A 13695-nucleotide genomic window follows, 5' to 3' on the forward strand; every position below is an offset into this window, starting at 1 on the left:
TAATGTCCTGCTTGTTGGTTTTTGTTTTCATTGTAATGTCATGCCCTTTCTGTTCCCCCTGCAGAAGAAGCCAGCACGGCGACGGTATGAGAATTACGGCATGTACTCTGACGACGATGCCAACAGCGACGCATCCAGCGCCTGTTCAGAGAGATCCTACAGTTCCAGAAATGGAGGGGCCATCCCCACCTACATGAGACAAACAGAAGATGTAGCTGAGGTAAACAACATCAGCAGAAAATAGAAACTGCGATGGGCAGCTTTCCTAAAACCTAGGTCCTTAGAAAAAAATTAAATGTCTTAAGTTAAATTTAGATGGGTTTGAAGTTTCACAGAAGGGAACAGTATCATTAAGGCGCTCTTTTAAAGTTAAAGTTTGCAGAGCAATTTGAATGTCAGGTGGAACCTCAAGGTTTTCTAAGGAGCATCCATCAATCCACAAATTACTGTTATGCTTGGTGCCTCTGGATAAGGCTGCAGGAAGCCACTAAAACGTTGACATAAGGGTCAGGCCATACCGACCTTATGTGTCAACCAAACAGCGCACACTGAAAACATGTTAATGGAAATATGCGGTTCCATTTGGTTTTAGAGTAATGCAACCTGTGCATCACCTAAATCAGTATTTAATTTGTGTTGACAGTTATGATTAAGGGGCAAAGATTCTTCCCAAAACTGTGCTGACAATTCTGTGTTCTGGTCCTTGGCTTCCTGTATAAAAGCTGAAGACACAGGAGTGTGCAAACAATCAAGTAACTTTGATATTTGTTGTTTGGAGCATTTTAATGAACAGCACTTTGGTCAACTCTGTTGTTTTAAATGTGATATATAAATAAATTTGACCTTTGTAGAGAGTACCAAGCGCTCTTAAAGAGGGTGTTTACCTGAAACGGTTTCTATTCTGTTTATGAAAACTTTTCCTTAACATAGTGTGCAATTTGAGATAATGAAAAAGTGAGAATTTGGAAGCTTGTATTTAGTTAAAAACTTTGGAAATTATGCAGACCGTCTTTATAGTCTATATACAGATCTGCCAGGGTCACAGTACCTTTCCCGCTCCAGTTAATTTTGAGCACTAGAATTTTGCAGTGAAGATATTACTACCCAGAATAAGTGAGTGAATATGATCAGTGAGGTTTATATACTCATGTCTCCTGTGCTTAAATCTGAAAAGCCATTAAAAACGTGTTACTTCAATATTAACCTCCAAAGACCCGAACTCTTCCACGGCATGCATTTTTAATTTCTCTTTGATATTTGGGCATATTGGGGCCCAATAAATGTAAAAACAAAGAATTACCAGATGATTTTTTTTTACCTTATTTTTGTTTTTATGAAAAATCAGAGCCACATATGAGGATATTCGTTTAAAATTTTGATAGAACAGTAGCAGTATAATGTCCTCGTAAATGGATATCAGGCCCTTGAAGAGCAAAATTGAGTATTTTGGTCTAAATAACCCAAAATGTGATGTCCACATATGTGGACGCCAGGTCCTAGGAGGTTAAGCTGAATATTTATTAAGTGCATGTATTGCATCTTATAGAAGTCTTCTTTCCTCCAGGTGCTCAATCGTTGTGCCAGTGCCAACTGGTCTGAGAGGAAGGAGGGTCTACTGGGCCTTCAGGCTTTGCTTAAAAACCAGCGCACCCTGAGGTCAGTGTCAGGTCACTCAGGCATATTTGCAGTTAATAAAGTCATAGATGATTTCCAACTAACTGCTGGTGTTTTGTCTGCAGTCGGGTTGAGTTGAAGAGGCTCTGTGAAATTTTCACCAGGATGTTTGCTGACCCTCACAGTAAGGTATGGATGCATGCAGCATAAACCCTCGCACAAAGACGCACAGCATTCATTTACAGTACCGTGGCACAAGATTCATAATTCACTTGCTTTAATTTTACTTTTTCAAATACTTTGTTTATCCCATCATCCTTGACTGTACCGGATTCTGCCAAACACAGAAAGTGTTACACCGCTTTAAAAAGCACACACACACTTTAGCTGTCACATCTTTCTAATGAATTTAGTGATAAAGACGGGATAAACAGGTCAAAATGTTTCCTCAAATTTACTCACACTCAGACATAAACACGGGCATGGAACGCGTGCATTGGACTGTTTTCTAACGGCATGCCACACCTGAATGAGTGTGCCATCACGCTCGCCGCCGTCCTGTGGGATTGCTCTGTCACTGTTGAGCAGCCAAACCGCTGGCTGCACTCTTCACATCCGCTGGCTCTCCCTTCTCTTTTCCCCTCCTCTACCTGCAGTCTGAGGCAACAACACTGACCGCTCACACACTCAAAAGCACACACAAACACACACACTCGTACATATTTGGGCTGCCCGCTCTCTCCTCTGACTAACAAGCTGCGATTCGGCCTCTCTAACACTGCCACTTCTGTTCCACCGTCTTGAGTGCTCCGTTTTCTCACACATGTCGTAAGCTGTGTGAGCTCCTCCCCCTCCCCCTCGTTTGACGTTTTGACGATTTGATGAATTTCAGCGAGACTCCGGCAGGGTGTACGGCACGGCAGAATCCGGTATAAGCTCAGCCTCCTTCAAGGTACTGCATCTCACCAGTGATCTCCATCTGCCTATCTCACACCACTCCTTTTCGTACTCCTTCCTTCTTATCTCCCATATTTGTCAGTGTTTCTTTTTAGCCTTTTTTGCACTTACACTCAAGTTTCTCCCATGTCAGGGAGAAAGTAAAATTGGTTGTTGCTCAAATGTGTTTGAAAAAATTGTGTCAAAATTGAAGATGCTGAGTGTACTCTCTGACACTCATGCTTTGTGACGATGCTAACAGATGTCTCTCTCTCCCTCATGCTGCTCACACCTCTGGAACTCTCTGTAGAGAGTAAGTCTGGCCAATCAGTGTTTGTGTTTGGATGAAATCTGCTTCATTAATCTGTTTGGGCATTGAGAACTACATAACACTTACTAACCTACCTCACTTAATGTTGTCCGTAGCTCCACTGTGCTGCTGAAATCAACTGGTGGCATGTAGCGATGGTCCCCACATGTTGTGACTGGCTTGTTTTCATTTTGTGTGATTTAAGTGTGTTACTTGGTGACTGGGAGTGAAGGTGGACTGCTGCAGTAATGAGTGAAATGCCACTAACTCCAATGGGAACCACAGGGAACTAATGTGGACTAATGCTGCTCTCACATCATTCCCCTTCAGTATAATCCAGTAAAACAATGCAGGAGTGCCTGTATGCATGTGCATGTGTGCATGAAGTGTTTTAAGAATAAGTGATCAGTTGTTCAGTTTGTCACCTAAACTCTATGTGTGTGTGTGTGTTTAGGTGTTCAGTATGTTCCTGGAGACACTGGTAGATTTCATCCAGGTCCATAAGGACGATCTGCAGGACTGGTTGTTTGTCCTGCTTACACAGCTTCTGAAGAAGATGGGAGCGGACCTGCTGGGATCCGTGCAGGCTAAAGTGCAGAGAGCCCTGGATGTCACAAGGTGAGTTGCACACTCGTATACAGACAAGCGAGTATAAATCAAGATTTTAAAAAGTGGCTTTTATCTTACTTTACCAACACATTGTGGTCTATATACAGTCCAATGTGATCATTACATAGACCGGACAAGTAAAACTTTTGAGTGATAACCTATCAATTTAGTTCAGTTTGAACCCCAACAATCAAATAATCCCTGTGAGCGCAAGCACATGGTGACAGTGGGAAGGGAGCAGCAGAACCAGGTTCATCTGCTGCGACTGGTAGGGGGTGAAGAGAGGGAGATGGGACAAAAACTCCACTGTGGAAGAGAGCCAGAGATTATTAATAACTAATGATCAAATGCAGAGTGGTGTATAACCACAGACAGAGTGAAAAAATGTGAGTGAGAAAGAAACCCTAAGTGCATTATGGGAACCCTGAAGCAGGCTAGGCCTATTGCAGTATAACTAAGGAAGGATTCAGGGCACAAGATCCAGCACTAACTATACACTTTATTAAGTGTAGCTTAGCTTTAGATGAGATCAGGACTGCTCAGGTGGTATGACCTTAAAGAAATAACAAACTCATCATCTGTTTATAAAAATTAACTTCCTGAGGTTTCTTAAGAAAAATAAATGTAATTTCAATAGTATGTCTGTTTTTCTAAATAATAAAGTAATTTAAAGAAGCCAGTAAGACTAAAACTGAGAGGGGAACAAAACTAGAGGAAAAAAAAGATCTGGGGTCTGAAATTTCTGACGCCCTCTTTTGTAATTTTCACATTTTCCACACATTTTAAATTATTCCGGCACGTCAGGTTGGAGCCTCTGACAGGTTGTTTCTGGGCCCCAGGCCTTATGTTTGACACCCCTGCTGTAAAGTGTTCTTGGCGTGAGTCCTACAGTGAGTGCTTTCCTCCAAAAACCAGCAGCAACCTTCAGAGTCAGCACTTTTTTATCTCTGTTATTTCAAATGTTTAGTAAAAGTGCAGAAGAAGAAGCAGTCACACAAATCACCACTTTGCATCTGGCACAGTGGTTACTCGGTTATTTACTCACTGACAGTCCTTGAACTTTATTTTTACGATGTATGTTATGGCACAAAACGTGAAATCTAAATGTGTGGTTTTTTTGTCCTGCAGAGAATGTTTTCCCAACGACCTCCAGTTTACCATTCTCATGAGGTTCACTGTGGACCAAACACAGACGCCCAACCTCAAGGTAAATGACAAGTTGATATAATACGTGTCTGTTTAGTGTGTATGTGAGAGAGCTGAGTGTGCAAATGTCTGTGCAAGGGTAGCATGCACACAAAGCTGGAAATTCAACTGACTGCTGTGCTAATATTATTACATACCTGCCCATTGCTGGCTCTGCGTCCCAAAACCCTGAATCCCGGGCTGTGATTGGATAGCGATTGATCGAGCCACTCCACTGGCTACTTTCAAGCTTTCTTCCTCAAACTCCTTTTTCATCTTTACCCAGCACACCTCTCTTTCTTTTCCCCTGATTATCTACTACTTTATTCCTTGCTCCCAACCCTCCTTTACCCTTTTATCTCCCGTGTTGCTCCTGCCTACTCCCACACCCTTTTTCTGCCTGATGTTTAACCTGTTTCCCACTATTCCCTCTCCTTTCCCACTAGGCTTGGGCAATAAAGGATCTTACAAACAGTAGAATTTCACCACCTGTTGCAAATATTACATTTCTGAAGACTTAACTACATCATCATAGTAATTTTGTTAAATATTTTGCTATATCCAACCCCTCTGATATGTAAGAATTGGCTTACATAGTATCACAGTATGAGTCTGACTCATTTTGTAAAACCATACAGTGTAATTTCAGTATCGCCCAGGTCTACTTCCCCATCTCTTTTTACTCCTCTACTCTCTCCAGCCTCCTGCCTGCTTTCCTCTCTTGTCCCCCACCCCTCCCCTGTCCTCGTCTCCCTGTCTCTCTCCGTTGATTGACGCGGTGCTTCTCCTCTCTCTCTCTGAAGCCTGTGCGGAGCTCGTGTTGCGGGCGAGGCAGGGGAGGGTCCGGGGTAAAATTGTTCCCCCCCAGAGCGCGGCGCCACGCCTGCTCTCTAGACGAGCAGGCCGCAGCCTGGAGCCAGTCCTCCCAGGTCAGTGCGCTCCGGGGGGAGCAATTATGTGGCGCGCACGATGCTGCTAAGTGATTTGGAGGAAGTTCTGGTCCTGAGGTGCATTTGTAGAGAGACGAAAGACAGGAAAATCAGGGCAGGAGTCAGTTGTGGCGTTTCAGAGGCTGAGTTGAATTTTTCCATTTATTGGTTCTTTAATATTGTTATCTGTCATTGTTTTTATGTTGATTGATTTTATTTTTGTACTATATAAAGCATGACCATGACTGCATTTTAAACTTTTCTCTCATTCATTGGATCATTTGATTTTTCAGACCTGCAAGAGATGCACAATCTGCTGTGGTTGTACATGCTGACTCACTTTTTTTTTTTGTGTGTGTGTGTGTGTGTGTGTGTGTGTGTGTGTGTGTGTGTGTGTGTGTGTTTGGTTCTGGTTGTTTCTGTATTTGTGTTTTTGCAGGTGAATATTGGCTATGCATATTCACCATTACAGGTCAGCTTCCTAACAATTTGTATAAATGTGTGTGTTTGCGTTGCAGGTGAAGGTGGCTATTCTGAAGTACATCGAGACACTGACATTACAAATGGAAGCTCCGGACTTTGTGAACTCCAGCGAGACTCGGCTGGCTGTTTCCCGCATCATCACCTGGACGACTGAACCCAAGAGCTCAGACGTCAGAAAGGTATCGTCTCACAAACACGCACACAACATAATACGTCCTCTTGCACCAGGCCCCTTTTGTTTTTGAGGGATCTAATTAAACTTTATAATATTGATTTGAAGCAAGTCAGGCTGACTGGTGAATCTGGATGTTACAACAAAAGCAGACGAAGTGTATGATACCACAGGTTTGAAAAACAGTTATTGCACTGCTTTACCAGCAGAGCTAGGAATTTCCATGGGAAGAAAATCGTGTGATCTGTGAGGTTCTTGGAGTATCCTTTCCATAGCTGCAGAGATGGTTTCACCTTTAGGCCAAGCAGTCTTCTTGCTGCGCTGGCTGTTCTCTTCCAATAGCAGAAAGTTTTTGTTTCATTTTACCTGTTATTTTCTCTTTAATTTTATGTTGCGTTCCGGTAGTTTGCTATCATTCACACTCTGTTTAAAACTTGTGTCACTGTCTAAATTTTTGCCACAGCATATTCTTTTGCCTGGCTTCAGATCAGTCTTCTGCAAATGCCTGTCTGCACGCAGACAAGAAGTAGACAGCAATCACGTCACCTTTGCTGGACTATAAATTTTGCTTGATAGTGACAACCATAGTTTTTTGTTTGTTTTGTTTTTTTGTGTTTAAGCTTTATCTCATAACTATAAACTTGCATCTCAGTTCAAAATCATAAATTGAAAAGGATCCTTGTCTCAAATGCCACCTCATCCCATAGTTAAACACAGTACTACTTGCAAGAGCTGCCACTCTGTTTGGTCCACAAAATGCAAAGTCTAAGTGTGTATTTTGTGTGTAACAGGCAGCCCAGTCGGTGCTAATTGCCCTGTTCCAGCTCAACACTCCAGAGTTCACCATGCTGCTAGCAGCTCTGCCCAAAACCTTCCAGGATGGAGCCACCAAGCTACTTCAAAACCACCTGAAGAACACAGGCAATGCTGCACAGGTAAAACATACTCTGACTCTAAACTGTGAATGCTTCAGATACACAGTTTACACCTGAACTCTCTCATTATACTGCAGCAATAATGGCGTACCTCTTTGTTGTTTTGTTACCTTCTCAGGCACCAGTGGGCAGCCCTATGACACGTCACACCCCCCGATCTCCAGCCAGCTGGTCCAGTCCAGTCACTTCGCCCACTAACACATCCCAGAACACCCTCTCACCAAGGTAAACACTTGTCTGACAACTAGTCTTACACTGTGAAATCACTGTTATACAGTAAACAGTATTTTAGGGTGTTTTGTAGCCAAAAACACGCCTGTGGAAAAAAAACTAAGCTTGCAAATTACAGCACATCTTTTACTGTGTCTGTGCAGTGCTTTTGACTATGACACAGAAAACATGAACTCAGAGGACATCTACAGCTCACTGAAAGGTGTCACAGAGGCGATCCAAAACTTCAGCGTTCGCAGCCAAGAAGACATGAATGAACCCGTCCAGCGGCGAGAAGGAGAGGAGGTGAGTGGAGGAGGCCAACACATTAGGGACATAAGTTCAGTTCCTGGTGTTAATACAACCAGACCTGAGTGGTTTGTGTAACAGTTGGCGCAATTTATGGGGGCGTTTGAACATTTTCGAATATTTTTATTTGATTCTACCTTCATGAGGTTTCCCCACAGCAACAGACAAGCAGCGGTGCAGCAGCCAGAGATCATGAATGTCAATAAACTTGTGGGAAGTGGGCAGGTGTGGAGTTAAACTTCTCTCAACTTGGAGGCGAGCAATTGAAACGACTACAAATGGAAGCAAATATTACCGTTGACTGGCCACTGAGGCTGATAAATACACTATATGGACAAAAGCAGTGAGTCACCTACAGGAGCTGCTCACCCATGGAAACATGTCGTGAAGCTCCTGGTGCTCAGTTTTATGCTGATGTTAGTGCCGTCACCCAGCTGATCATGGACTTTCTAAAGAAGCTAACAAAGGCAAAGTGACTAAAGCTAAAACTATCCAGAGGTCAGAACCAGACACAAGCTAGCAGCCTCAGTATGAGCAAAGGATCAAACTATTTACTAACCAAATTATGGAGACCGGTGAAATGGTGAAATGCTGTTATCTGGTGAATTTATAAACATACAAGTTTCACAAACTGGCTTGTTGAAAGGGTGACGTCCAGTTACAGCACCACACTTGAATTCATTTGTTTTTCCATATAGTGTATATTAAAGGGTTGCCTTTGGCTCGTGACCAGTCACCATGATGCAGTGCATGATGGGCAAATTGCTTTATATATGACCAGGCTTCTGAATGGTCTCTTTATTTTGATACCAGATGAAAAATACCACCATGGTGCGGTCCTAACGCAAGCAGCTATACACCACGATCTCACCAGTAGTATAAAAGTGTGAGAGTTGACACTTCTGATAAAATAAGCAAATACCAGAATAAAAAGAGGATAAGACAGAGTATTCAGACTTTGTAATAAGTTTTGACACTCTCATTTAGCTCTGCACTCAGAAAGTATTATATCGTCTTTTGACCTTACAACATGTTTTCCAAGACTTGCAGAGGCCTGAAACACCCACACAGGTGTACTGTAGGGGACACTGACATCTGATCTGCCCCACCAGCCATCCGTTAGCACAGGGAGTGAGAAGCATACATTAAGTGTTTATGGGACCGATAACTGTGAAAAATAATCTTCTACAGCTGCTGATAAAATCCTGTTTGTTTTATTTAAGCCTAGCTGCTGAAAAGCATCCCCTGTTATTATTTTCTGATGCTTGTGTAGCTAGCCTGCTCGTTGAAAACAAATTTATGACTTCAGACATGCCAGGTCTTATTTTGCAGCCCCTTGCAGTGACCCCGGTTCCTTTTAAGGACACAGTGTACTCTACTACAGAGGTGTGACCTCCTGACATTTTCCCCATGAGATGCAACTGAAACCCAAGTGTCCCACATGTCATCAGTGTGCCAATCACAGCACACCTGACTCATCAAACCCCAGCTTAGAAGAGCATTTAGCGGTTCGAGTGTAAATATACACATACAAATAAGAGCACCTTAAACCCTGCTCAGCTCCTCACCTGGTGCTTCATGTGTCTGCCTTCATAAGTGATAGAGTTGTTTTTGTTTGTTTGTTTGTTTTCTTACGCTCTCATTTAGACAACAACATCCTCTCTAAAAAGGAAACTTCATCCAAAATGTCCTGATATATGAATCAATTTTAAGAAATCAAACGGAGACACGTTTGTTTTAATTCATTTGGCGTATTTACCATCTAAACACATAAAACAACTCTGCAGTTCAGACTGTTTTTAAACCAGAACTTTTGAACTCTTTAGAGTTTGACTGCTTGGTTCATTCGCTTTGTTTTTAATCCATCTTTGTTTTCAGGGGGGCAGTGGGACAGATGGCAGACTGTCAGATATGGGCGACGGCGGGCGTATGGCTCTGGACAATAAAACGTCTCTTCTCAACACCCCCCTGCTCTCCTCCAGCCCCCGAGTATCCCGCGAATACTTGTCTGACTCTCCCTTTAAACACAGCCGCAAAGACACCAGCCTGGACGACTCGGAGCTTCAAACTGATGGTACACAAAAGCATTCTGGCGGAAAAGGACAAATAACGACCTCGAGATATCGCTAACGTGGGTTATTTTCTGTCGCCTGTCTCCTCACAGATAGCAGCCTGGATCAGTCGGAGCTGGTGGCCGAGCTCCTCAAGGAGTTATCCAATCACAACGAGCGCATAGAAGAGAGGAAGGCAGCGCTGTGTGAGCTGCAGAAGCTGATACGCGAAAACACCCTGCAGGTGTGGGACGAACACTTCAAGACCATCTTGCTGCTCCTGCTCGAGACGATGGGCGACAGAGAGGTACACACACACTCATTTCAAATCTGCAACAACCAAATGAAAGGGGAGGGGAGAAAAAAAAAACTAAAGTCGCTCACTTTTATCTTAAATCCTCTCTCAGCATGTGATCCGAACGCTGGCTCTGCGGGTGCTGAGGGAGATTCTCAGCAAGCAGCCCTGGAGGTTTAAGAACTACGCAGAGCTCACCATCATGAAGGCCCTGGAGGCTCATAAAGACCCGCACAAGGAGGTGCGTTTATCCATACCCACGCTAATCTGCTCACCGAGAAGCTGATTTTATCACAAAGCATTATCAGACTATGAAGCGGTGGTGCAGAACACTCCTTTATTTTATTTATGGATCATCAAAGCTGGAAAAAAGCTTTGTGATTATCACTTGGTCATATTGTATATTCATATTTCTCTGCTTTTCTGTAGGTGGTTCGAGCAGCTGAGGAGACGGCAGCCATGTTGGCGTTGTCCATCAGTCCAGACCAGTGTATCAAGGTGTTGTGTCCCATTATCCAGTCAGCTGATTACCCAATCAACCTGGCCGCCATCAAGATGCAGACCAAAGTGGTGGAGAGGATTCCCCGCGAAGGCCTGATTAGCCTGCTGCCCGAGATTGTACCAGGACTCATACAGGTAACATACAGCTCATATATGTAACTGTTCATTTGGAGGATGAAAGTATCAGCCGTGCAGTATCGTAGTTGTCTGTTATCGGCTTTATCACACACAGCCTTCACGTTCGTGCATAAATATGATTGTTATGAAGAACTGCAGATCTGTAAGTTGTGTTCTTCTGTCTGAACAGGGTTACGACAACTCTGAGAGCAGCGTGAGGAAAGCCTGTGTGTTCTGCCTGGTGGCCATCTATTCAGTGATAGGAGAGGACCTCAAACCGCACCTCAGCCAACTGTCCAGCAGCAAGGTAAGTTGAATTCATCGTAAACCAGCTCGCTAAAGATGTGTCGTTTCTCATCCTGGTCACCAGGATCTTTCTGTGTATACATTTCAAGCTATCGTGCCAACAGGTTTCCACCAAGACTCGTCTATTTATTGTAATTTTTTGTTCAGCTGATTTTTGGCTTGGTCTACAACTTTTAAGGAATTGACATATTACTTTTATTTTTATTGCACAAAAGACAAGAGTGCGATGGTAAAGTGCAAACTGCATCGAGTACAGAAACAACTACAATATACTGCTTAATAACTTCGGCTGCACAGACAGCAGCTAGCACAAAGCTAGCCAAGGCTTGGCTTGCACACATTATTTAATTCATGTTCTTCTTCTGTTTTTCTATCTGCAGCTGAAGCTGTTGAATCTGTACATCAAGCGCGCCCAGTCCGGCACCACCGGCAACGAACCCTCAACCGAGGGCCTATAGGATACAGAGCGCCGTCCCACAGGGCAACTACAGAACTGCAGCTATGCCCACCCAACATAAACCATCTGTTCATGAGAACACAGCAACACAGACTGAGAACAAAGCATTCACAGGAGCAAACTACATACACCACACACACACACACACACACACACACACACAGCTGTTAGGTACACACAGTCATCACACATGCAGAGGAGAGTTGTAGTTCTACTCGCCATTTCTTAGGATCCCTTCTGACTGAACTGAACCCTCAAACTCGGATTAAACTTAAACAGACATGCAGTCACACCCTCCACAGGTTTGTCACTACTCACTCAAGGATGAAGATATTAAACGCCCGTCCTGTTCGCTCCGCTCCATATCCACAACACAGTCCCTCTGAACAGCATCTCGAGGTCAACAGGAAGTGGTGCATCTGCATGGTTCTCATTTCCCTGGGCGGTAATATTCCTCCAACGGTGCTGTCTCCTCGTTTCCTTCTCGAACACTCATTAACTTGGGGGAGGGGGGTGCCAGGTAGACGGGAATGTAATTTTACATTGTGTCATAGTTTGGATTTCTTTTACGCAGAGAGGTTTTACTGCAGTGGTTTTTAATACCCGGAGTTTTCTCTCTCACTCAGACGTCAACACGTGTTTCAAAAAGGTGCTGATGAGCCTGAACGGTACGACCGGCCGACCCCAGCACACACAGCACTAACACGAGTCAAAGTGGGTCCTGCCTGCTCATAGCAAATACAGTACATACAGATTCCAAAGTTTAGGAGGCGTTATGTGCTTGGCTATGCATGAGACGAAATTTAAAAGATTAATAACTTTTTATTGGGGTCTGTTGTCAGAGTGCTCTGACTGGGGTTTTAAATTAATGTGAACAGTGTCCGCCCCTTTCAGATAAATCCATGATGTCCTCCATTTCTCCCATCTCGGATCAGTTCTGGGCAACACGTGGAGAAAGATGGCTGCTTACTACATGAAGTATGACAGGACATGGCTTATTATCACATAGTGGATATGTATCTATATATGATATTAAAATGGAGTATCCAAATAACAGTGTCATTCAGGGGAGTTCCCCAGAGGGGGGTGCACGCGCGCACCTGTGCCCATCCTTGTTTTATTTTTATTTTTTTTCCCTCTCTCTCTCTCTCACACACTTATTTTGTTTATCTCTGCTGAGAAATTTGTAGAAATGTATTATTTACAGCTCTGGAAAAAAAGAAATAAGTCATGTCTCACTTTTCTCCTGTTCGTGTCTTTCTTTCCTTCCTCTTCTTGTAACATTCTAGTTTTCACTGTTGTTTCCTCCGTGCATTTACAAAGCTGTGCTTACAATAAAATAAAGAACTTGTACAGATCACGATAAGCCCTGCCTCTTTTCATTTCTGCAGTATAATTAAGTGCCGCGGTGAGCAGAAATACAGTGCATGGGTGGGTCTGTAACTCCTCACAGGAGTGTTGTTCATGCAATTCAAGAGGATAGATTTATTAAATGTTAACTGAATGTTGTGGTTTATCTGATCCAGGATCAGTGATCAAACCTCTACAGTATCATAAATATTAAAGAGTCCCTTCATCCCAAATTTACACTGAGTGTGACTGTGTCACAGCCACTCAATTTCAGCAAACACCTCAGTATGAAAGCATCAATGCAAAATTACTTTACTGATTAATATTTAGCAGTTATTTTATTCTAAAACAATTTGATTCTGAGCTGCACAGGTGATCGGTTTTATGTTTGTTTTGTAAGAAATTGGTGAAAATGTGCGTCAGGATTTTATCCTTGCTTTGACAAACCAATCAACACTGGAGTTTAATTTACTGTCCAATAAAGCAGTGGGTTTTCCAGCTGTCGCTCTCCCGCAAAGAGCAGCAGCAGGTGGGAGATCGTGGACTCGTTAAGAAACATGTTAAGAAAGTGGGCTAATCCACACATGGAATAAAAGATAACATTTAGGTCTTATGCAACATAGCTATTTGTGAAACTGGTGCTATATTTCATGTATGCATCTGTCCTCTGGGCTGTAAATTTAGGAACAGCTAAGGAGAGTCCCAGATACTGTCTGACCTGTAAAACCCCCTGGCCTCGCTGCACTCATCTACAACCTGCCAAGACCCTGCAGTTCATACCGAGTCTGTCCTCAAAACAATTCCCAACTTAGGAAAACATATCAGTTACACTGTTGGAGATGGATGTGGTATACTTTAGCAGTTTTACATACTTAAACTTTGCATTTTAAATCGACTCTGGTGTTTTGCAGGTAACAACTAACCGT

General features: G+C 43.2%; 1 protein-coding gene across 1 annotated transcript in view; it reads left to right on the top strand.

Moving 5' to 3' along the window:
- The window catches only part of clasp2 (cytoplasmic linker associated protein 2), a 60039-nt gene extending 47260 nt beyond the window's left edge, over window positions 1-12779 (top strand). The window contains exons 29-45 of the mRNA XM_065470936.1: window positions 65-220; window positions 1565-1656; window positions 1740-1803; window positions 2507-2566; window positions 2861-2863; window positions 3315-3478; window positions 4598-4676; window positions 6102-6245; window positions 7030-7173; window positions 7292-7398; window positions 7548-7689; window positions 9571-9766; window positions 9857-10050; window positions 10151-10279; window positions 10468-10674; window positions 10847-10963; window positions 11343-12779. Coding sequence (XP_065327008.1) covers window positions 65-220; window positions 1565-1656; window positions 1740-1803; window positions 2507-2566; window positions 2861-2863; window positions 3315-3478; window positions 4598-4676; window positions 6102-6245; window positions 7030-7173; window positions 7292-7398; window positions 7548-7689; window positions 9571-9766; window positions 9857-10050; window positions 10151-10279; window positions 10468-10674; window positions 10847-10963; window positions 11343-11420 — 2076 coding nt within the window. The 3' untranslated portion in view covers window positions 11421-12779. The remainder of the gene's footprint in view (window positions 1-64; window positions 221-1564; window positions 1657-1739; window positions 1804-2506; window positions 2567-2860; window positions 2864-3314; window positions 3479-4597; window positions 4677-6101; window positions 6246-7029; window positions 7174-7291; window positions 7399-7547; window positions 7690-9570; window positions 9767-9856; window positions 10051-10150; window positions 10280-10467; window positions 10675-10846; window positions 10964-11342) is intronic.
- The last annotated feature ends 916 nt before the right edge of the window (window positions 12780-13695 follow it).

Source organism: Pelmatolapia mariae, linkage group LG22 (assembly GCF_036321145.2).
Source record: "Pelmatolapia mariae isolate MD_Pm_ZW linkage group LG22, Pm_UMD_F_2, whole genome shotgun sequence".
NCBI classification, from domain to species: Eukaryota; Metazoa; Chordata; class Actinopteri; order Cichliformes; family Cichlidae; genus Pelmatolapia; species Pelmatolapia mariae.